The sequence below is a fragment of the Erpetoichthys calabaricus genome, chromosome 10 (assembly GCF_900747795.2).
Source record: "Erpetoichthys calabaricus chromosome 10, fErpCal1.3, whole genome shotgun sequence".
Lineage (NCBI taxonomy): Eukaryota > Metazoa > Chordata > Cladistia > Polypteriformes > Polypteridae > Erpetoichthys > Erpetoichthys calabaricus.
Window position 1 is genome coordinate 53,223,619 of NC_041403.2, and position 24,702 is coordinate 53,248,320.

The 24,702-nt window shown below is 38.1% G+C and overlaps 2 protein-coding genes across 2 annotated transcripts in view; both read right to left on the bottom strand.

Moving 5' to 3' along the window:
- lrrc42 (leucine rich repeat containing 42) overlaps window positions 1-24,702 on the bottom strand; it is a 287,985-nt gene that overhangs the window by 107,018 nt on the left and 156,265 nt on the right. The window lies entirely within an intron of this gene.
- On the bottom strand, window positions 1,667-24,668 carry mrpl37 (mitochondrial ribosomal protein L37). Its single transcript, XM_028811224.2, has 7 exons — window positions 24,142-24,668; window positions 12,900-13,083; window positions 9,327-9,442; window positions 7,287-7,472; window positions 5,922-6,076; window positions 4,241-4,444; window positions 1,667-2,095 (listed from the first exon to the last, which is right to left on the bottom strand). The coding sequence occupies exons 1-7, from the start codon at window positions 24,572-24,574 to the stop codon at window positions 1,994-1,996; spliced, it is 1,380 nt and encodes a 459-aa protein (XP_028667057.1). The 5' UTR covers window positions 24,575-24,668; the 3' UTR covers window positions 1,667-1,993.

Consider the following 24,702-nt stretch of genomic DNA (forward strand, 5'->3'; position numbering starts at 1 on the left):
GAATAGTTTGGGTATTACTGAGTGGTCACGTAGGCACAATACATAGAACAAAAAAAGGCAGTGTGCTCCTCTCTCAGTTGGGCGTTAGCATAGCATAATCTCTGGGACCAAGAGCATGAGTTTTCTGCATTCGACTTGTATGACACTATAAAATACCGGAAATTTATACGGTAAAATCAAGCCCCGACTTATCCGCAGGAGAACTTACGGTAAGTTCTACATTAAGTAAATAATATAAATTACAAAATGGCGTACTTTGGTGGAAATTGTACGGAGACAGATGGCCTGCTGTTGCCGTTGCTGTCATTTTTCTTTTGCTGTTCCTTAAATCCAATCTCGGTGGGGTCAGAGGTTTGGGCCTTATTGCCCTCCTGGTTTGCTTGGGCCTTTTTCTTTTTAATGGCAAATTATGTTGGTGGTTATGAGGTTTCTTATGTTGATGACGGTTAAAAGAGTTGCTGTTATTGCTCTTTACAATTGTTTTATTTTAGCTGTTTAATTTATGAGAGACCTTTTGGTTATTATTTCTATTGATGTTGAAAGGTTATTTTAACTGCATTTAACATTTGATCACAAAAAAACAGTGAATCTGGGTTGTGGTACATAAACTATTAATTACATCTCCAAGAGGTGACATGATAAAAGATTTTAAAATTATAAAAGGAATTTGTACAGTGGGTCCTTTTTAGAAAAGAGTTAACTGACGAGAACCTCATCTCAGCCTTTCTTTAGAATTGTTTTGCTGTTCATTTTCATCCTTTCACATTCACAGATTTACAAACAAATTTGTGTGTTTTGGCTTTTATTTCTTCTCCTAAAAGCATAACCACAATGTTGGGCACATGGCTGTTTGTGTCCATGTTGGGTCAGGTAGATGTTAGCTGAGTCCAGGTACTTCAGCTTATATTTTGTTGAATGTGAAATTCAAACAGAAATTGAGCTGCCATCACAAGTTGCACAACCAGTTAAATCGCAAGAAGATTTGATTGGATTTGAATCCAGTCGTGTTCATCATGGTGATGGGTTGAAGGCTCGTCGCACGTCTGCAGGTATGAATTTCACTCCACTCCCCTTTATACAACTGCCAATTCATCTCTTCTTCTTTCAACAGATCGTTGAGAGATGTACAGTGCATCCGGAAAGTATTCAAAGCGCATCACTTTTTCCACATTTTGTTATGTTACAGCCTTATTCCAAAATGCATTAAATTCATTTTTTTCCTCAGAATTCTGCACACAACAACCCATGACGACAACGTGAAAAAAGTTTACTTGAGGTTTTTGCAAGGAATCAAAAGACAGCAAACGAGTGCCGAGTTTGATGTCATGCATTCCAGTCAGGTAGAAGGGTGCGTGTGGCCTCACTGCTATAGTGCCCTGCACCAGGGCATGGCCTTGCCTTTCAGATGGCAAAGAGGTGCAGACTCCTTTAATTGTCTGTTCTAAACGGGGCTGCTGATGCACTGGCACTCCCAGGGTTACCTTTCTGTCCTACTCTAGTGGGCAAGCGTGGATCAAATTGAATGAAGTAGTTTGAGGCTATTGTCCTGAGTAAGAGATCTGTACAACTACCGTGACGATTTGTGCAACAAACCCACGGGCACATTTAAAATAGGAAGGGGGTGTGTGATGGGACTTTGCAGCTACGCCATCTGAACTTCAGGTGGGAGGAGGGATTTAGATTGAAGACGAGAGAGTCCCGACAAAAACAAAATGGAGCCTTCAGTTTGCTCCTGACTGTATGGCAATACATGAAGTAAAAATATGAAATTTCCACTACTAGAAAATGTTAACTCACTCCCTCAACATTTATAAATTATTAGGAGTAACAGTGAAGTCAGTGTGAAGAGTGAGGCTGGATTGTAAAAGTAATATGGAGTAGAACACAAATATTTTTCTCCCATCCCCAAGGGAGTTATTTCAGCAGCTTTATTACTTCATCCCAAAAAAGCAAAAATTTATACAGCTCCATTGACTAGGGTAAGAATGATGCACTAGCCCTGGGACTCCAGCGGGACACTTACTCCCCCATGCAGGTAAAAGGCAAGAAACTTTTTGAAAGTGTCCGGTTTGTATCCTGACAAGCCCGCTGGTACCTAAGAAGAAACAGGAACACAGGATTAATAACAAATAAGCATAGAGTACATACTTACACTGTGCCAGCACAGAAACCTCTCACCAGGCACACAAGCACAGTGTTATGAAATAGTATTTGCCCTCTTCCTGAGTTCCTCTCATTTCACAACGCTGAACAAACTTAATACGATAGAAATGACTGCCTGCATAAACACCAAGCGGTTTCTAAATGATCATTTGATTATCTGAAGGAAAAAAGTTCACCAACACCTATATCAACCAACCAACTCAAAACGAGTTACATGAGACCCCCAAACCCCCTCAGCTTGAACGGTGCCAGCCCTATTAAAACTAAACTTCACATCAGCTAAAGGGTCCCAACAAGAACCACAGCATGGTTAAGACCTGAGAAAGTAACTGAAATATATCAGTCGTGTGCAAGGGTTACAAAGCAACCTCTAAAACACTGGGACACTCTGGTGAACCACCAGCACAGCCAGCATGTCCAAATAGAGAAAACATGGAATAGTGGTAATGATGCCCAGGAGTGGCCAGCCTAGCACAATTACTCTTGAGCACATTGAAAACTCATTAAGGAAGTCACAGAACAACGCAGATGAACATCTTAATTAACTGCAGGGCTCTGGCAGCTCAGTTCACGTTAGCATTCGCGATTCCACCATCAATCCACAAGGCAAAAAACTGATACTAAACAAGAACAACATCCGTTACTCTCGCCAATCTACAACAGCTCCCAACAAATGTTTGGATTCGAGTTCTGTGGACTGAGTAGTCAAAAGCGACAAATGTATCCAAACTGAACATGAGGAACATCATCATGCAGCAAGACAACTCGCACCAACACACTGCCCACTCAACAGAGGATTTCACGTGGGAAGTGGAGTGGATGGTTTGAAACTGGACAGTTCAAACCTGAAGGAGGCGGTGGCAACAGCCTGGAAAAAGCACAAGACAAGAAATAATCAGCCATTTGGTGATGTCCTATACTTTTGCTCATCAAAAAAAATGGGTGGTTTGCTGCTGCAAGTATTGCTTTTGTCAATATTATTTTAACACATTTTGATGTCAATACCAGAAAATAAAATCTAAAATTCTGAACACTCTTCAAATTCATCTTTTTTCCCTCAAACCCAAGCATCTTCCATTTTAAACAACAATACACGCTGATTAAAACCATCTGCCAATACTGTGTAGGTCCACATGAGAGCTCTAATCTGCTGAGGCACAGACTCCATGAGACCTCTGAAGGTGTCTGGCACCAAGACAGTAGCAGCAGATCCTTCAAGTCCTGTAGGGTATGAGGTGGGACCTTCATAGATCAGACTTGTTTTTCCAGCACATCCCACAGATGCTTGATCAGATTGAGATCTGGGAATTTGGGGGGCCATCTCAGCACCTTGAACTGTTTGTCATCTAAAGTCATTCCTGAAAAGTTTTTGCAGTGGGCCAGGGAGCATTATCCTGCTGAAAGAGGCCACTGCCATCGGGGAATACCTGTGCCATGAAGGGGTGTATGTGGTCTGTAACAATCTAGGTAGGTGATAGGTGTCAAAGTAACATTCCCATTAAGACCAGGATCCAAGGTGCCCTGGCAGAACACTGCTCCCATCTTCAAGGACTGGCCATTCATTTTCTGCCTAATATGGTATATCCCACTCCTTGACAGGTACACTGTAACAAGATAATCGGTGTTATTCACTTCACCTGGCAGTGGTTTTCATTTTTGATTTTGATATAACTTGTTAATCCCCAAGGGGAACTTATCTTTTTAGGGGTCAGAGCGCAGGCCAGCTATTGAAAATTGCTTGGGGGGTCGCTGTACAAGTTTAAGGGCCCAAAAGAACAGGATCCCTTCTGACATAACAGGATTTAAACCAGCAACCTTCCAGCTGCCAGTGCAGATCCTTAGCCATAGAGTCGTGGCTGATCAGTGTGTCGCTACATAGGTTTCATAACCTACCACATCAGAGATAATGATTAGTTTGACTGCAAATAAAAATTCTTGTGCCTTATTTTCTCATATTAACATAATGCATAATTGACCTCCATCCCTTCTATAACCTGACAGGATGTTAAACAAAACACTCAGATATATCAATCAAGGTGTTTCTGCTAATATAGCCAAGCCATGTTTATTCACTTACTGTTATGACTTTCTTTTTAATCAAAGGAAGACACTTGGCGTAGTCATACAGGAGTTGGTCCTGGTCCATCCATATTATGTTCTTCACCCCATCATCAGACGCCAGGTCGGTGGTATTTAACTGGAGTACAATAAATTGAAATATTCTTCCATTTGTCGCAACAGCTTGCATAACAATTGGCTCCTCTAACACCTGAGGCTGATCCTGTTCATGAAAAATGATCATATTTAAAACCCACTATTATTTTGACAAGTCTACAACATTAACAGCTATTACTAATTGGACATCAGCACCAATCTGCCTCATGGATTTGATTTGATAAAGTTTTAAAGAGCAAATCAATAAATGAAAAGTACATTTTTGTGAATAGTATCTTCAAAAGCAAAAATGGCCTAGTGGACTTGCCCTCCAGCCACACCTCACATACAGGGTCATCCCTGGTCTTTTAAGCGCATGCTTGTGGTCTCAGCTCATGTGATGGGTGCTCTGACAGCATCCTTACCAGATACCCCAATGACCTCGCCTGAGGGGCACATCATCTACTCCAGTCTAACACTGGTGCCTCATTCTAGTTGTTTGTACTTGCAATCTAATTTTTTTTTTTTTTTTTGCCTAAAGCTTCTAACCTTCACTCAGAATGACAACACGAACGGTTGGGCAAATGAACACACTGTCTGTGCGGGTAGCGCCCTCTTTATTACCTATGTCTGGCACTGCACTCCATTGGTGAATTTCACTTCAACCTGTCATTAACATGTGAGTTAACACGAGGTCTGGAAGTTCCCGAGTGAAGCAGGAACTCTGTGCTCACCTGCAGGAAACAATTCATTCTTTTGGAGAAGACGACAACCATTTTAGATTTGCAAGTGCTAATTCTCACACCAATAACTCCACAGTTAGCAGCTGGATAAACCCAAGAGTTGAAAATTTAGGGTTTTTTATTTTTTCTATATTCCCCATTCCCACCACTTTGTCTCTTAGAGGATGCGAGACACCTACTGCAGGAGTTCTATGCCTCTTTTAAATGAACTCGACTTAATGAAGAGTATGCTAACATCAGCAAGCCCTCAACCCCATCCACAGATGTGTGGTGAGAGGACCATAAAACAAATGTGGACAAATCTGGTCAACTGCCATAAAAAATCCTTCTCCAGCACAGACTCTGCACTGTTGGTCCTGAGGTTGGGCAAGTAGCCAGTCTCCAGTCCACTACCCAGACATATGCCTACTCATGGCCATCTCATCTTGTGCCGGTTTCTAAATTCCCAAGGCAATTTAATGGAGGAGTAACCTTGTAATCAGATATCCATATGAGGTTAATCATAAACAGCAGCTTTGGGGTATCCCTGCACATGTAAGCAGCCTCTTCCATGGAACAACACAGAATAAGAGAGAAGGACCACCATCAATGTAGGAGTCTGACAATATCAGCTCCCAGTTTTCACGGTTAAGGTCTAGTAACTGTGGATCTATCCTACACATGCTTTCAACCAGACTGGTGATACACCTGGACCAACACCCATGGCCATGCAGGTAGTAAACCAGCAAGAAGCTTAAGGTTGTTAAACTCAGTCCAGATGGACATATGGCTGCCATTATTAAGATACGCCTTAATGCAGGGAAATCACCAAGGTGTGTCCAATAGGCAGACTGATATTTTTTGTCCTCTCTCTCTACTTACCCCATATGTTAATTTGGCTCGGACCAGTGCATTAGCAAACGCAAACATGATCATCTTTGCTCTGAGCTGCTCCGACTTGAATTTACCATGAAGAACGCCAGAGTCTGTAATGTAAAGCGTGTGAGCGTGTGGGAAGGGATAGCCGTCCCTGAAACCTGGAAGTGAGAGGAAAGAAAGTGAGCAGATGGTACAGGCCTCACAATGACAGCTACTAAGATATGTAGGATTTCATTCAACCACCACAATGTCTTTACTGTTTTCACACCACACTTGCACTAAACTACTTGAGAATACATTTAATGAGGGGCACAGTGAGCTTTAATCGCCTAGTATGCTGAAGACACCCTCATTTCATAGCTTAGTGCTCTTGGCGTCTACCTTATGTCTCGCTTCACAAGCTGATCACATTGTTGATTGAGACAGGAGGAAAATAAATGTTCTAAATACTGTTTTAATTATTCTGTAATTAAAAGTTATAATAAAAAGCAGCAGATATGCTGACCCTTCAGGACCACAGCCACTATTAATTTCATGCAACAACAAAACACAAAATGTCTAAATTGACACCACACGCAAAAACTGTCGTGTGCAATTCTATATTAGGCTCCAAGAAGTGTATTAAAAGGAATACTCCACCTGAAAATGATATCTTTTTATGTTATTTACTCCACATAGTTTACAGTGATGGATCACAAAAAATCTGAATTATTCTCACATTAATTGTGTCGCAAAATCCACATGTCAGTTATACAGTGGAATGTTTAAAGACAGGACTCTGATCAGTAAATGAGGGGGACAGGTGGGGGTCTTCAACTCAAAAGCACAGAATCATGGGAATGCACCTTTCTCGTTTACATTCTATGACGATTCTTCTGGATGCATGAATAACACTTTAGCAAAAACTACATGCACTTTGCAGGTTATGAGCATTGAATTGGACAGGGCACATGTGGATTATGTGACACAAGTAACATCAGAATTTTGTTCTTTTTTCCATGGGCGTGTTCCACATCATTTTCTGTTGGACAGAAGAGATTTCCAGTATGTTCCTTTGCATCATAAACTGTTTTCTCTCTTTCTGCATGAAAACAGGAGATTAAAAAGTTTTCTCCGCCATCTCTACAATGGGGTCAGTTGTGTATAAAAAAAAAAACATCATTTTTGGATGGCGTATTCCATTTGAGTCTATTTTTTTAAAATAGAAAAATACACCACTAACAAACGTACCAGAAATTAAAGACCTTCAAGTCGCAGTTGCAATGGTAGTTAAACTGTAGTTATAATTATTAATAATGTTGAATAACTCTTCTAAACTTCAACTCTGGTTACAAAGGAAAAAGAAAAAAAAAAAAAAAAGAGGCCTGCCTGAGTCAGCTTTGATTTCATACACGTGAGTGCACTGCAGGTCAATGGCTGGAGAAATTGGAGAAAAGCTTTCTAAAGTGTGCTTGTGTGTATCCAACACCTCCACCTTTTCAGCTGCCACTGGAAGACGTGATGTGCTGCTCAACAATGTCCCACAAAGGCCTCGCACTTGGAAATTTTCTGCATCTATACAAAAAACAATATTAAAAAAGACATGGTGATGAATATAACATAAAGCTGCACAATTACAACCAACCTTACCAATTCTTTATCCTACAGCAACTCACCCAGACGTCCCAATCCTGATTGTGCTGGTGTCAGTCCCCAAAATGGCCGGTACTGACTAACTGTGTTATACTTAGAAGAGTACAGTAGGATAATAAATTTGGCACATTCTGACCATTGAGATTTGTCATTTTGCATTGGGAGGATAACCTTCGAAGCGGATGCACAGCATGCTGATATCTCGTCACTTTTTTCTGAAGCCAGCTGTCTACAGACTGGCAGATGGCTCATGCCTCTCCTCACACTGAATTTCCAAAAGTGGGAACTGTGTTGCAATATTTCAGATGTTTGTGAAAAATAATTATGTCATACGGATCTCCTGACTGCCAAAACTGTAGAATTGTTTAAGGTTGTACAATGAATTGAAGACTAACTACAAGCCCTTAATGTGGCTGTGTAAAAAAGAAATTCTGTTAAATTTAAGGTTTATTAAAGTCTGTTTTGTAAAACATTATATTTTATATAATATACACACACACACAGAAGCAAAGGTCTGTGATACAGTTTGTATATTTGTAACTGGAGATCCACAAAGGAAGAAAATGAGTCACGTATCTTAAAATAGTTTTTTTATTTCCAAGCTTTCGACATCCTACCATGTGTCATCATGAGAGAAAAATTAATAGACATACAGTAATCAAAGGCAATACATTGTGAGGGGGCGGGGCCGGGGGGGGGGGGGGGCAAAGATGGTGTTGTTCATGAAGTCTTTTTTATTATTTGGATGTTCTTGTTTTTCAGCCTGCATATGCCGGTTTCAAGTCCAAGTGTCTGTTAATGAAGTTTTCATTACAAAGCCACAATTCAGCCCAGCAGTATATGTGGGACAAACATCTAAAACACTCACAGCTCGTATAGAGGAACATCACAATGCCATCAGTAGGACCCACGGTTCTATTGGACACACATTTAAAGGGGAGTCAGTGCAAGTAAAACTCAAGGTTGATATTAAAAGTGCCGGAGAGCTGGCTGAAATGTGGCTATCCAATGAAAATGCCATTAACAGACACTTGGACTTTAATCAAACATATGCAAGCTTCAATAGAAGAACATCCAAGTAGTAAATACTTTATGAACAACACCTTATTAACCCCCCCCCCCTTTCGATTTGCCTAATGATTTTCCTCTGATGAGGATTCCTTTTCTCCCATTACATACATATTGTATATTGTATACACACACTCCTATACACAAACTGAGCCAAAGGCTAAGCCCTAATGCAGATTACGATGACAGCAGGAGATCAACATGTACCATTCTGCAATGAAAACATTTCCATGCATACAGTAATAAAACTGGAAGAATCAGGTATTGTGTGGAATGTAAAAAAAGAGCTGAAAAAGAGTAAAAATTAAAAACATAAACCAATATCTACCACATGTGAAGGCATGTGTCACTTGCACAAGTAAAACCTCCCTTTGTAATGCGTAAAAAAGCCGACAACTGCAACCAGGCAATTCGACTGCTTCCTGATTTTAGAGGTCTTAGTCACAAAAAAAGTGCCCAGAGTTATGAGGAAGTGCTGATTACTCCCACAACACAAATCTGAACTGATAATTTACAATTTAAAACAAAAAGCAATCTATTAATTTTCACAGCACACTTGTGATCTTAAAGAGAGAGGAAGACTACTTTAAAATGTCTTCAATGAATTAGAAAATGATTAGGACCACAAGTACCACAGTGGCAAATTTGACTCATTCAATAAAACGTTTATACAACATGCAGGGACACCGAGAAAGTGTATCAGCTAACCTCGGCTCCAGGATACTGCCACTCTGCCATTTTCTGCCAGGCCCCTTTGAGACAGTGATGGGTGTCTTGTATGGAGTGTCCCACAAAGGTGTATGAGGTCTCTCATCAACACAGGACTGAAAGAAAAGATAAAACATTCTGAGTAAAGCAGCTAATCGCATTGCAGTATTTAATGCTTAACACTGCAGCTGTCTTGCTCAGATATCACTCTGAAGAACAGCTGCAGTTACAATATAAATATATACATTTCTCTAGTATAAGGCTGAGCTGTGTAGGCTTCTGTAATTTGAAGACCACAACAGACTGACAAGAATTAAAGTAAGAAAAAAAAAAAACCAAATAACTAAATTATAAGGAATACTGCCCAAATGTCATCTAATGTGTACTAAAAACATGGTTTGATTCATCTTCTGTTTTGGTGAAAATGGGGGGGATTAAAGATAAATGACTTGATATATTAAAATTGTAAGTCACATAAAACTAGTGCATGGAAATTGTATTTCATGGTACCATATATTCATTCACCATAAAAAAAAATGTTACAGCAGAAAAATAAATGTTAAGCAATACAACACCTCTGGGATGAAAGACGAGGTTCATTCTTATAAAGGGCATTACGTCTAAGAAATAATAAATGCAATCACAGCTTCTAAGAGGCCTAAAACAGATCAGATGCAGAGCTTTTAAACAGCCCTCTGCACACTCGCTGGGAGGTCCGTGTGGGTGTTTTAAGCACAGTCTTAACAACAATTACTGAAATGCTGAAACCTGCTGTGAGGTGCAGTAATTAATAAAGCACCTTATTTAGACATGCCTACTGTGATGAAGACTGTCCTGCAGTTACCAGCAGCCATTAAATTGAAGACACCATCATCTCCAACAGAGGAAAAATGCTAATTTCCTCATAAAAACCAGGATAACATTTAAGAAATTTAAAAAGTGGAAATAAAAATAACCATGGCATGGATTACCTAAAGGACACCAACCTAATCATAGAACCCAGATCTTATACAGTATAAAGGAGGATTCCTATTATGTTATGTGAATTTGGTATTTTTCACTGCATTCATGATAATAATTAACACTCATAAACAGAACTGGTAATAATAAGGGACACAGACTGGGCAATTTTTGCTCCTCAAAGCAGCAGGGGTACAAAATGTCCCCAAAATTGAACTTCATGTTTGAAATAAGATAACAGGTAAAACTGACACTGTCAGGATAAAAGTTAGTACTGACAATCTGATTCCATTGATGGTTTTGTTATGCATGTTACAGCTTCACATTCTCACTTCATTACTGCGCTCATCTGCAGTAGCTGTTGTGTGTCCAGCAATATGCCACCGCCAAAAAAATCAGCCCAAATTATTCAATGGGTCAATCTATCAGCTTCTGAAAATCGAGCTTACATGAGTTTGAAAAAGAAATGTGTGCTTATACAATACATTGAATGTACAACTTTTTATTTTTAACATATGCTAGATTAGCTTTTATTATATGCTTAGGAATGCAAAAAAAGATTTTATTACTGTATATAAATAAATTGAAATATAGGATGTTGGTTATATATACATGTATGTATGTATGTATACTGTATATACATATATAGACGTATACTGTATATACATATATATATACATCTTATATATACATCTTATATATATATATATATATATATATATATATATATATATATATACCCCGTTCAGGGGCAACTGGGTGACAGACAACTCTGCGAAAACACAAGTGGGCGACAGACAACTTGGCAACATTGTTTACCAGTTAGGTTCAAAGAGATTTTTTAATGATTATTAAATCACAACGTAGGGCGCCGGAAAATCCACTGAATCACCTGCTTTATGAGAGTCTCAATACGTTGACAGTAAAGATATTCCTTAAGCCTTACTCGCAGGTCACCTTTTGTATTCTAAATATTGTTGTCATACGATTACAATCAATACAATTTATATAAAGGATTAACAATTTTGGTTGCAGAAGATAATGTAAGATAGAGATTGTTCCATCTGCAAAATAAAGTTTGTTCGTCAATTAAATAAATTTATTTTCAACATTTTAAATCACGTTGTCATTTAAATATAATTAAAAAATCTCTTTAAACCTAACAATTACCTAACTGGTAAAGGTAGTCGGCGAGTTGTATTTCGCCAAGTTGTTTCTTCGCCGAGTTGCCACGAACCATATATATACATATATGGAAGTGAAGGTCTATGATAAGGTTTGCATATTTGCAGCTGGAGATCCACAAAGGGAGAAGATGAATCATGTATCATAAAGTAGTTTTTATTCCTGAGCTTTCATCCCCTGGCAGGAGCCGTCATCAGAGGATAATGCTTAGACATACAAGAATCAAAGGCAATATATAGCAAAATTAAGTGGTGGTGGGGTGTGTCTTAGGTCAGTGTGTGTGGGGGGAGGGGGTAATGAGGTGTATTGGTCATAAATTTTATTTATTATGAGCATGTTCTTAAGTTTGAATATGCTGGGTTTATGTCCAAATGTCTGTTAATGGCGTTTATATATATATATATATATATATATATATATATATATACACACACACACATATATACATATACATACACATATACATATATATATATACACATATACATATATATACATACACATACACATATACATATATATACATACACATATACATATATATACATATATATATATATATATATACACACACATAAACACACAGAGCCATAATCAAAAAGAAAACAATGAATGATCTCATTCTATCTATGGTGGAATGCAAGGCAATTGAATTTTTGTACCAAACAAACAAAGGTAACATCACTAGTGATGCGCCAAACACATAACACATGTTCTCTTAATCCATTTATGTTGCTCAAAGCTACAATTCTCCGTATGTCACTGCCAGCCTCTGTTTTATGTAAACTTCAGCATGCCGAAGCCTTTCTGGCACTGAATGGATATTAGTTTATGAAAGCTGTGTGAGAAGCAGCAAGATGAGTGACACGTGGCCAATGAAGGTGATATATGAAGCCAGTTTAGTAGGAACTGAGATTAGTGGTGGATGTGTGGAGTGTCAGGAGTGAGATGAAGAACACCAAGTCAAGACTTAGTGTGTTTCTTCTCAGCACTTTCACACCAAGGTGGTTTGGGCACGTGGAGCAAAAAGCAGAGGATGATTGGGTGAAGAGGTGTACTGTGATGAAGTCAAAGGGGAGGCCAAAAGGGAAACTGATGAAGACACAACTGTGAAGGTGGTGGCAGATCACATGGGACTGCACCCCAAAGGATTCCCAGGAGAAAAAAAGACTTGGAGGATAACTAGCCAACCTGGATAAGCTCAAAAATGACAGTAAACTGATGATGAAGAAAAATTAAAATGTCTAAATATAAAGTAATTTTCAGTTTCTTTCTCTTCCAGGCTGAATTATCTATAAAGACCTGACCTCTCGTTTTAGGTCTGTCTATTAAATAAAAACAAGGGTTATTATATTCTACACACTGACTGATGTACAAAGAAAACTGATTCTTTCAACAATTTTAAATATCATTAGTTGAAAACCTTACCAAAATCTTTCTCTTTTTGGTCGTATATCACGGGTATCCCAAAAACGTGCATGCTGGATCGCTTGTTGCACTCTTGCATCCTGATTTTCAATCTGGTTTGCAGGGTCCTCGGCCAATGCCACAATGTGTTCTGGAAGTCCTTTAATTAATTTGGACTTGGTCAACCACAGGGCTTGTTTTACACCTGCATAAGAATAAACCAAGGTGAATAAGGCTTTCTAAATAGAAAAAATGTAACAGTCTGACTAGATTATAAATCGTGACTTTAATGGCCCAATAAATACATTAAGCATACAATGTAAAACCTGTCATTATGGATAATTTTTGCCTTTTGTGAGATACTAGGATTCGACATAAAATTTGATGTGTAATTACCAGTCTAGAAGTAATATACAAACTGTGGACAGCAAATTAATATTTGCTCTATCACTCTCCACATAGTGATGAGATTTGTTAGCCACTGTACCTGTAGAATAATTAAGGTAATAGAATAATTAAAAATTTGGGCTGGGAATCGATAAAAAAAAAAAAAAATGAATCTCATAAATGCCTGTAATTGGTCACATTTAAATCGCATCTAACATTAAAACATTATAAAATAAATACATTAATCATTAAGTACCTACATACCAAATCAAAACTTAATGTAGAATCAACACAAACGCATTTTAAACAATCAATGACATGATTTAAACTTAAACAATGGCCTTAAACCTGAACTTTTAACAAAATACTACTTGAGCAAGTACAAAAAAAGGCAAGCTGAAAAGAAGGCAATAAGAAATCAACGCCAATGTATTAAAAAAAAATGAGATAATGCATGTAGGCTGAAGAATAAAACATTTCAATACCACAAATTTAATTACCCATCTGAAAAACAACCGTAACAAATTATACATGGAATTTCTAGCAGCTAATGCTACCAAAACAAAAGCAAAATCAGACTCTGCCGGGCTCACTAGAGGTAGCCTCATACAGCAGCCCTTCAAAACGTGAAGATATTTCCTCAAGACAGCACCAGAGCTAAAGACAGAACTAATAAAATAATGGAAATGATCGCACTTGAGTTGAGGACAAGGGATTATGTCAGCTACTACACCATTTAGAACCTCGGTACGTTCTTCCAAGCCGGTGATACTTTGCAGGTATCTCACTGCCTGCATTATACTGTATGATGTGATTGCTACACATGTCCACAAGCTTTTAAGAAACAATGTCACCAGCATTAGCTTCACTACAGATAAGCGGAGCCTAGAGGTCAGCTCCATGAGCACCTCAAGTCTAAAGGCACACTGGATTGATGAAAATTGTGAGGCAAAAAGAGTTGTGTTGCATGCTAATGAGTTCTCTAGTTTTCATTCTGCAACTTTCATCGCACAAGCTTTCAACTCCATGTCAGCAAAGTGGAACATTTCAAAAAGTAATGTGCACGTTGTGCTTCATGACAATGCTCTCAATATGGCAAAAGCTATGGGAGAAATTGGCATTAAAAGTTTAAGCTACATGGCTCACACTTTGCAGCTCGCTGTAAATGAAAGCCTATTGAACTACAGATGCATTTCCGACTGCATTGCCATTGGGAGGCGAATAGTTACTCAGTAGCTCACCATTTTGCGGCTGAGAAAAATACAAACAGACTTTGGTACCCCAACAAGAATGCTTCAACAAGACGTCCCAACTTCATGGAGCAGCACGCATTATATCCTGAAAAGTCTGGTTGATCAGAAGCGCACTCTTGCTGCATATGATGCAGAATACAAGCTTCCTGCCTCTCTTATGGTGCATAAGTGGGGCCTTGTTGAAAACATGATTACTTTACTTGAACCATTCGAGCAACTTACTAAAGACATAAGTGTGCATTCATCTACAATTGCAGATGTAATTCCATGTATTGAAGCGCTTAAATAAGCTTTGAGTAGTGAGAAAAGTGCTATATAAATGCAAGGAATTATTATTATTATTATAAATGCCTGCTTAGCAAGCATGGCAAGACAGATGCCAGAGTTCAGACAGCGAAAACCACACTTTTGGAGGCTGTCAAAAACACTTCAATGGTGTATTCTCTGAGCCACTATACTGTCTACCTAATGTCTGTGATCCATGGTACAAAGATCGATTTTTTTGACCAAGATACCAAAAAAAAAGCGTAAGAAGCACTTGAGAAACAACTGGTCAAGATGTCAGCTGGTGAAGGTGATGCAGAGAGCAACAGCGAACCACAAGAGAAAAAGATTTGCTGTCGGAGAGATGTTGCTGCTTCTTTACTGAATATGTATGAAGAAATTCTTGAAGAAAATTCGTATGCAGCAGCAGCAAAACCACAATCAACTGCTGCCAAGGTAAAATAACTGAATCATAAAATTATTAATAATAATCATACTAATTAGGTTGACCAGATATCCCAAATAGGAAAAAAAAAACTCTTACGGATTTTATATATATATATATATATATATATATATATATATATATATATATATATATAAAAACGCAATCATACACTGCAGCTGCCAAATATCCAGTCAGTATCATCGTGTATTTGCCGGTAACACAGTTGTCACTGTATGGCGGTTCACTGGGACCAAGAAAAGACCAGATTGTATACAAAACCGTTGTTGCAGAGGCACAGTTTGTGAGTTGTTCCATTTTGGACAGTCAAGTTGCTGTGGGAAAAATAGTGAAGGAATTTAATTTACTGGCCACTTAACAAAAAGGACGAACAGGGTTGCCTGCAAGCTAAAATGCAGCTTCAAATTTTATACCTTGTGAAAGATGCGTCTCCGGTGTCTAAACTGCAAAAGATTTTAAGCCAAGATCTACTCCAGTTTTAATGTAAGCATTACTTTAAAACAAAATCACACAGAAATATACAGCATTCTCTCAATATTTCAAAGCATACTTGCGTTACAAAGTGTTTCATTGTGGAATAGCTTATGCTGCATCTCTAAAAATGCATCAGCATCACACTTTATACAGATTGCCTTTTATATGACCCAAATCATTATACGTCAGTCTTTCAACATCACAAGTTTTAATTAATGGCGGAGGTTGGTAGAGGGGGTTGTCCTGTTTTTGTTTACCACAAAAACTGGTCAGCCTAATAATAATTTATTATTTTTTTATTATAATACAAACGTTTCTAAACTTTATCTTTTTATTTCTTTCAGCTGAATAACTATCTCAGCAAGCCCCCTATCTCCAGAAATAACTGCATGCTCCAGTATTGAAAAAGCAATGCACCCCGTTTCATAACCTTGGCCAAGGCAGCAATCAAGTACCTATCGGCACCTTGTATCAGTGTAGAAAGAGAACGCCTTTTTCCAGCTGTGTCAAATATAGTACATGAAAAGAAAAACAGACTTGCTAGTGAAAAGGCAGAAATACTTTTTTTTTTTTATTTAAAGAAACACCTACCATTTGTGCTTTTAAAGACACCAGCTTAAGCTCAGGGTTACTGGCCTCATTGTACCCTTTAGTTTTACTTAAAGTAATATATGTCTGATTATGGCACAAAGAATATGCATACATATGTTTTAATATACCCACTTCCATGTTATGTAATGGCACCTTGATGTGCTCAGGTTACATGAGACAGTGAATGCGTAAAAATTCAAGTTGTGTTTTTGATTGTTTTTGCAATGTGAGCGACATACTTGATATTTTCAGCTTGCACATCATTAAAACAATAACTAAGGTATTATCATAGAGGATACATATCGCTCACTCCTAAGTGTATAGAGTTAAGAGTTTTGTGTTTGGTAGAATCATGGTGTGCCTTGGGATATTTGGGTTACAAAAAGTGTGCCATCATAGAAAAATGGTTGGAAAACCCTTCTCTATCTACACTTCTGTTCCTGGCACGCTAAAAAAGATCTGCATAGCTGCTGTCTTGCTTAAAAACTGACTGTGCATTACTTGGATGTTTAGGTTATGTCCATTGCATAAATTAGCGAAGATACTGCAAATTTAAATCATGGGTGGGGATAATCATTACACTTCTATTTCATAGAATTTTGTCATTAAATTGGGGCAGTCAGTATTGTAGGCTGGCTGGCAGAATGGCAAGTTTAATACAGAGGTATTAGAGACTTATTTTGGTTTTAGTGCCACTCAGAGATAACTTATTTAGCTCTTATGTGATATGACATTAAATTGACCTTCTTACAGAAACATAAAATGAAAAATTAAAAAGAGCGGAATTTTCACAACTTTTCTCTAGCATTGCGCCAGGACTACTATAAACCCCACTACCTCCCTGCACCTATATCAGTATATATAAAGCAAGAAAATTAACACCACTGCTACGTACGGACATGTGGTGCATCACTGTGAACCACGTAAAACGAAATGTTGATCCTTTAAATGAAAATTTTATTTCATAAAATGTTTAAAGGTAGTGTATAAATATGGTACTGGATGTGTAATTCTTTAGGTAAACACTTAATTTGTAGTATTGTTTTGTAATGTTAAAAAAAGAAAAAAAAAACATCAAAATGCTGCCTGACCAAAGCACTGTCCTGGATGCAACAATATTTTTTAGGCATTAAACAGGCCAAATTAATCACAAAAATGAACGCATTCCCAGGCCAATTAAAAATCTCTTGCCATACATGTACCTTCAGGACCTTTCCTTTGTATTTGTGTGTGTGAACGTTTCTTAACTGCCACTCCCTCTCTCAAGACTTTTCCAGTAAAGCTGGCTTCTTAGACTTTGTTGTTATTTTTGAGGCACCTTTCTCATCTCCTGTCTGGTTTTGTAGTTGCCATTCTTGAAGGTGACTCTCTCAGCATTGTTGATACCCCTTTATTCTTCCTTATGTGTCCCACACTTGCACTTCCTCTTTTGTCACGTCATCAAAACCAAACTGACCAATCAGATTGATCAGAAGCACGGGGGCACACAGACCTTACTGTTTTATTATATAGCAGATGGGACACAACAGATTATCATCAGTTATTTAGATACAGGCAAGTTAGCCAGATGCCCCTTAAACTTAATTCCTCCACTTGTCGTAATCAAAGGCATCATTGGGGCAAGCCGCTCATCATCACTTTACCCAGACATTCACACTATTTTACTATACTTAGTTAAACCAGCTCAGGTTATTTCTCTTTACTATAAGACTAACCGCTTTCCTGCCAATCCATTCTCTTGCTGCTCAACATCCCTCCCTCGCTGAAACTCTGCTCTACATTCTTTGGCCATGTCTCACTCCAATAAACCATGCAGCTCACAGTTTAAAATAATTAACCGTATTGGACAAGTGGAATAATATCAATCGATCTAATTGCTACTATAGTAGTACTATAGATGGCCTCCGAGTTTTAGGATTATTGAAATGAAGTTGATGGAAATCCATCCATTATCCAACCCTTTAACTACAGGGTCACAGGGGTCTGCTGGAGCCAATCCCAGCCAACACAGGGTGCAAGGCAGGAAACAAACACACACACCAAGCACACACTAGGGACAATTTAGGATCGCCAATGCACCTAACCTGCATGTCAGAGCACCTGGAGGAAACCCACGCAGACACGGGGAGAACATGCAAACTCTACACAGGGTGGACCCGGGAAGCGAACCCGGGTCTCCTAACTGCGAGGCAGCAGCGCTACCCACTGTGCCACCGTGCCGCCTTGATTGGAAATCATACTATTTAATTTAGTTTACATATTTATGAACCGCTTTAACCTCAAGGTTATTTAATGTTAAACAGCAGCAGAAAGTTGTAAATAAATGCTTCTATACACACTGCTTCCAGCTAGCATTACTGAATTCCTCCAATGTTTTTTTTTTTTTTTTAAAATGGAAAAGCCTATCCATTTTAGCTGTCTGTGAACACAGAAAAATCATCCCATCAGAAAAGTGAAGAAACTCTGCCATACAATTATTTTCATCTTGTTTTGTTGTCATAAAAATGTCTCTGAAATGCCATGCTTTGTGAATTGAGCAGCTCTGCTGCTTCAGACTGAGCATATCTGGAATGTTTAAAGGCTTCTGTTACATGTTTGGAATGCTGCCCTCAGGTAACTGTAAACTGCTCCTCCGGAAGCTTCACTTAACAAAGGAAGTGCCTGGAACAAGTGGAAGCATATCACAAGTGTCAAAAAACAACCTTAATTTCAGAATTTCCAAATATATATCCTTTATCCATTTCCACTAGTCCACATTTGTTAAAACATTCAGTACATTTTGGGGGTGTACTTACTTTCTTTCTTACAACAATGTACATTGTTAAGCCAAGCAATAATGCTGCATAAGAGCATAAAAGATTTATGGGAAATGAGAGGCCTGTGGCATTACTGTAGATAGGGACTTAAATATTTTGGTGTTTGGTGACGCATTGTATGAACCTACCAGTAGCAACTGCCCTTAACATGCATACTGTATGATGGCTGTGGGCACTGCCACCTGAAAAAAATCCAGCAATACATATAAAATCTATCTTGGTGAAATACAACAACTAAACAAAATAAAGATAACAAAACATTCACATCCAAAGACCTATTATATATGCTTTGTGAGTTTAAAAAAAGTGCCAAATGCACAAGCTAAACAGATACTACTATAATATTTCATGAAAGGTTTATGACAGTTTTCAATTAAATCATTTTCTTTTATACTAATGGGGTACTGGCACTTCTTCCAGGGTTACCCAGTAATCAGTGCTACTGGTACTAGTTCAGATCCTAAAGAAGGCAGCAGTTGTGACAATAGATGAATGAATTAGTGACAATATTCACTTAAAATTAACTATTCTGTAACAAAAGCAAGGGGTCATGGAAAAATATACAACTATATCAAACAGCTGGGACCTCCAGTAACAGATTTTAATTCAAAGTAGGGATGCTCCAATCAGTTTTTGCATGTTACTGAATTCCAGTCCTAATTTTGTTTTGTTTCCTGTTACCTCTTTAAAAGACTTCTTACACTAAGCTCCAGATATCACAGTGTTAAGTTTTTTTTGTTTTTTTTAGAATTTAACTAAAGAATACAGATGTTACCTGTTCATTTTTATTGCTAAAATGAAATTCTGTAGGCTTAGTGCTAAGTGGCCATAAAAATACTAAAATTAATAAAACCTCCCTTAAAATACACACATTTTTACCTGATAAAATATGTACAGAAAATATTTTTCCATAATACATCTCTCTATTATAAAAGAAAATCTTCAGACAAGACTATTGCCAAGAGATTTTTTCAAGTCCCACCCTCCTCTCAACCATTTCACCCACAGCCCTCTCACCTCTCATTCATGTGAATGCTTTTGACAGACACAGTTCTTGCGCTCTCAACTCATAAATTTTTATGTTTTCCTCACTTTAAGTTCCCAATAAAAGAAGACTTATTATGCCCAAATCTTATTGAAGAATGTCATCCCGAACTGTTATCAACAGAAAATGTGAGTACACAGGCAATCCTAGCACCGAGAAACCATGAAGTCAAATGAACTAACGCGAAAACTGTCAATCGGAACTGCTGAATGAAGGATGTATCGTAATGTTATTGTGTAATTTATGTATGAGTGATGGGTTATGCAATAGGACAAGATTAGTTGTATTCAAAATTGGTCGAACAATTCTGGCATAAAATTTTAACAGGCGACAACAAAGGTAATATAGTACATCTTCTGCAGATAATATTAGACACCAAAGGAGATCTTGATATGCCATTTGTATTAAAACGTTTACAGTTTCCCATTAGAATACCTTTTGCTATTACAATTAAATCACAGGGACAAACATTCAAAAAAGTCGGTTTATTTATTAGAGAGAAAGAAATGATATTCACTCACGGGCAATTATACGTTGCATTGTCACGATGTAACTACAAACACAGAATCAAAATTCAGTGCGATATTGATGAAAAGTTAATTCCAAATATTGTTTTTACTGAAGTTTTACAGTAAAAATGTAACTTTAAAAACTATTTGCGTGTTAATTTCAAAGCCAAGCAGAACGAAAACGTATAACTCAACGAACACCTCTAAAGCAACATGAAACATAATTTTCTTTCAATTTATTACGTTTTACTATTTTTTACTATGGTTAATTACTCACTGTAATGTAAAATAGTATGTCATAGTATACATATGTAACAATTCCCATGAAAATAACAATCTGCATAGTATACATATGTAACAATTCCCATGAAAATAACAATCTGTTTAAATTTTACATCCGCTTCCCCATACGCGAGCGGCAGAGCCACTAAGTGGCTAGCACGTAGCACCCGCCCGGGGTTGGCGAGCAAAGTGAGCAGGGAGCGGAGCCCCCTAGTATGGCATTAAAAGTATCTATAAGTTGTCAACCTGTTTGATTTCTTCTGTAATGTACTTATCTGAAACAAAGATTAATTAAAAAAATAATTTTCACCATTAATAAAACAAAAAATATACTGTAGTATTCACAAACATTGATTCAATTAATTGATACTGGCAGTTAAACACTTCTTCAGTGTAAATATACCGTACACTGTCTGCAGAACTTGCTATGTTTAAGTGTGTGAAGATGAAAGACAGACTACCTAAAACATATGCCAGGAAAAGGTCAGCTTGGAAGGAACTAAAGCAAAGATGTTTGACACTACAAATTTGATAACACTTATAAAATTACACTACATAGAAACCTTCATTACACAAGAGTGAAAACAGCATTCTTTTGATAACATTTGTTCACGTCTTTTTGATTGTTCCTTCAAAGCACTGCAATGTTAATAAAATTAACCAATAATATACTTTAGTAGTAAAAATTGTTTCTTTTTACTTGAATACAAGATTAAAGAATCGTTTTTTTGGAAACCCAATAAAGGAACAAGTAAGAGAAATCCTACTGAAAATGTCAGGAAAAAATGACATAAAACACAAGGTGAGCAGGCAGAGATGATACACAAGCATGTGTAGTTCGATTTTGTTTACATTTAAATACGGCGTGGACTGTTACATACTCTCGTTCATATAACATTTGCTTCACAGAAAGTGTGTATATGGTATGTATAATGAATCTATTAAAACAAATATAAAATACTAGTCATTTAGCCCGTTACAATAACGGGCGCTAGAACAGTAGTGCATAAACATTAGTAGGAACAGTCTATATTAAATGGCAAGGGACTTTGACCTCATTCTTTTTGTTGGTCGTATTTTTCTTTCTTTTGTTGACGTTTATTTGCTGAGCTGACCGTTCTTCGTGGGCTGCCGCCGCGTATTATGTGTCTTTAATTTTCTGTGACAGTAATACTGTCTTATACGTTCGCTGGCTTGTACGTACGTAATATACCTTTAATTTTCTCTGGCAGAAATACAGGCGTGCGCGTCGGTAATATGCCTTTAATCTCCTCTGACAGTAATACTGGCTTGTATGTGGCTGTAATATGCGTCACTGTACTGTGTACCTTTAATTTCCTCTCGCAGTAATACTGATTTGTATTTCCGTAAATCGCCTCTAACTTTCTCGAACAGTAATATCGCGCATGCGCACGTCACCAGAAGACACACGGACACCTGGACGCACAAAGGGATTTTATTAAAGAGGATAAAAAAATTTTAAATTACTAATAATTTATTGCAACCTGTAAGGGATCACTATGCTATTGATTATATTGTTGTGATCAGGGGATTAATACCAAAAGCAAGAAAACTTTTTCAAGTTATTGGGTTTGGGGATAGCTTACTGAAGCCAACTCTTGTACTGTTTAAGCAGTTCATTTTCATTTCATGGTGCACAACATGACAAGAAATCAAGATTATAAAATGGATTGCAAGATGGAATCATATCCAGTGTACTTCAAGTAAATGAAAGAGGTATTCCATTGCAATTTATCTTTTACAAATAACCACCTTGCACTTGAAACTTCAACTGCTAATTAAGCTGTCAAAGCATTTTTGAACAACTGCTCGCTAAAACTACGAAGGGCTGGCATCATGTCCAGGGATTGCTCCTACCTTGCTCACTATGCTTGCTGGGAAAAGCTCCGGACACCTGCAAGCCTGTTCAATATTACAGTATGTGGGTTTAGTAAATGGCATGAAATGCACACACCCAGTCCTCATAGGATAGGTTTGAACAAAGCACGTGACATGAGGAATAGGCGAGCACAGGGCTGGAGTTCTGACATGTTCAGTGATACTACTTTAGATTGAAATGCTATAAAACAGCAGCCAGATAACATATAAATTGCATATCATGTTAATTACTCCGTTAGAAACTGCAACCATTTTTTCAGTTTGGGCAACCATAGGTTTTATGGCAGGTCACCAACCTTTAAAAGCTCCCATTTTGAAGAAAATCTGCCTTTTTGAGTGGTCCAGTCAGAGCCCAGACTTTAACCCAATAAACATGCCATTGAATGACTTCAGAAGAGCCATTCACAGCCAAGATCCTAAAATGTGGATGAGCTGAATCAGTTCTGTAAACAAGAATGGTCCAGTTCCTCCTGAACATAAGCAGCAACTGGAAGCGATTATGAGCTTATTACTGCTGAAGGACAGTTTTAAATCCAAGGCTTCGTTTATTTTTTCAACAGCACACTGTGAACATTTGATGGGTGTGTTCAATAAATACCATACGATTATCCAAGCCCACTCAATCCTGGGCAGGTTCATAGGTGACTGGGGCCAATCCCATCAAGCACAGGGTGCAAGGCAGGCACAATCCGCTGTATCAATATACACACACGGGACAATTTAGTGTCGCCAATCCACCTGACCTGCATGTCATTGGACTGTAGGAGGAAACCCAGAGGGCATTGGGAGTACATTCAACCTCTGCACTGGAAGGACACAAACACTGGCCTCTCAATAAATACATAAAAGGCAGTTTATGTGCTATTGGCATTAAGGATGTTGCATTTGCACTTGTGAGGATCATATCACATTTTATGATCAGTTAATGCAGAATGTCATATCATTCCAAAGGGCTCACATACTTTACTTTTTATACTGTAAACGCAGTTCTACCCCCAAAAAAGCAGCCGTTATTGTGAATGGGGTGCTTCTCCTTCGGATAAATTTGAATTTCACGGCATTGTTTTCTTTGCAAAACTAATGCCAGTTGTGAAAGAAATATGGCAAAATAAACAGCTGATCAGTCTTCTATTAAGTGCTTCATAAAACTTTACTACTGAAAACTGGAATCGTTTAACAGAAATGGCTAACCGTGCAACACTACTGCACTGCAGTTCAAGGTCGCTTCCCTTTGCTTTTATATTAAATGAGAGCGCTGGCTGTCGAAACTAAGTTACCTTCCAAAATCTTGGTTTTCTGGTTGAATATGTAGCACGGCTTCTCTTTGTAGAGCTCCATCTCTTCGTATTTCGGCCCCTTATAGTGGTGCGGGTCGTGCCAGTCACGTTTCCACTTTGGGAATGTTGGTTTTGCTAACCACGGGACGAAGTGCATCTTGTCCACATACGTTATCGGCTGCAGTCCAGGGATTTCCACAACTTTCTCAGCTTCACGATGGGTCGCAGGATTCCTGCCTGCACATGCGTGTGTCCTCGAAAAAGATCTGAGCCCCGTCGCAGCCCAATGAAGCCTCAAACACTGGGAGGCAGCCGCCTGGGTGACAATCAACCCCGACTCTGAGATGTTCACTCCCAGCAAGACAGCGGCACACATCATTGAAATTTCCACTTCTTCAATTCCAAGTAAAATTTCCAAAAGAACAAATAACATCTAGTTGCATTACTGGCGTACTCCTCAACTAAAATGTGACATTATCTACTACAGGGAAGAGCCATTTTGCTTTGCGCAAAGACTTGTGGGAATCGTCTGTCATGCCTCCGTCAAGGGGTTGTCGAAAA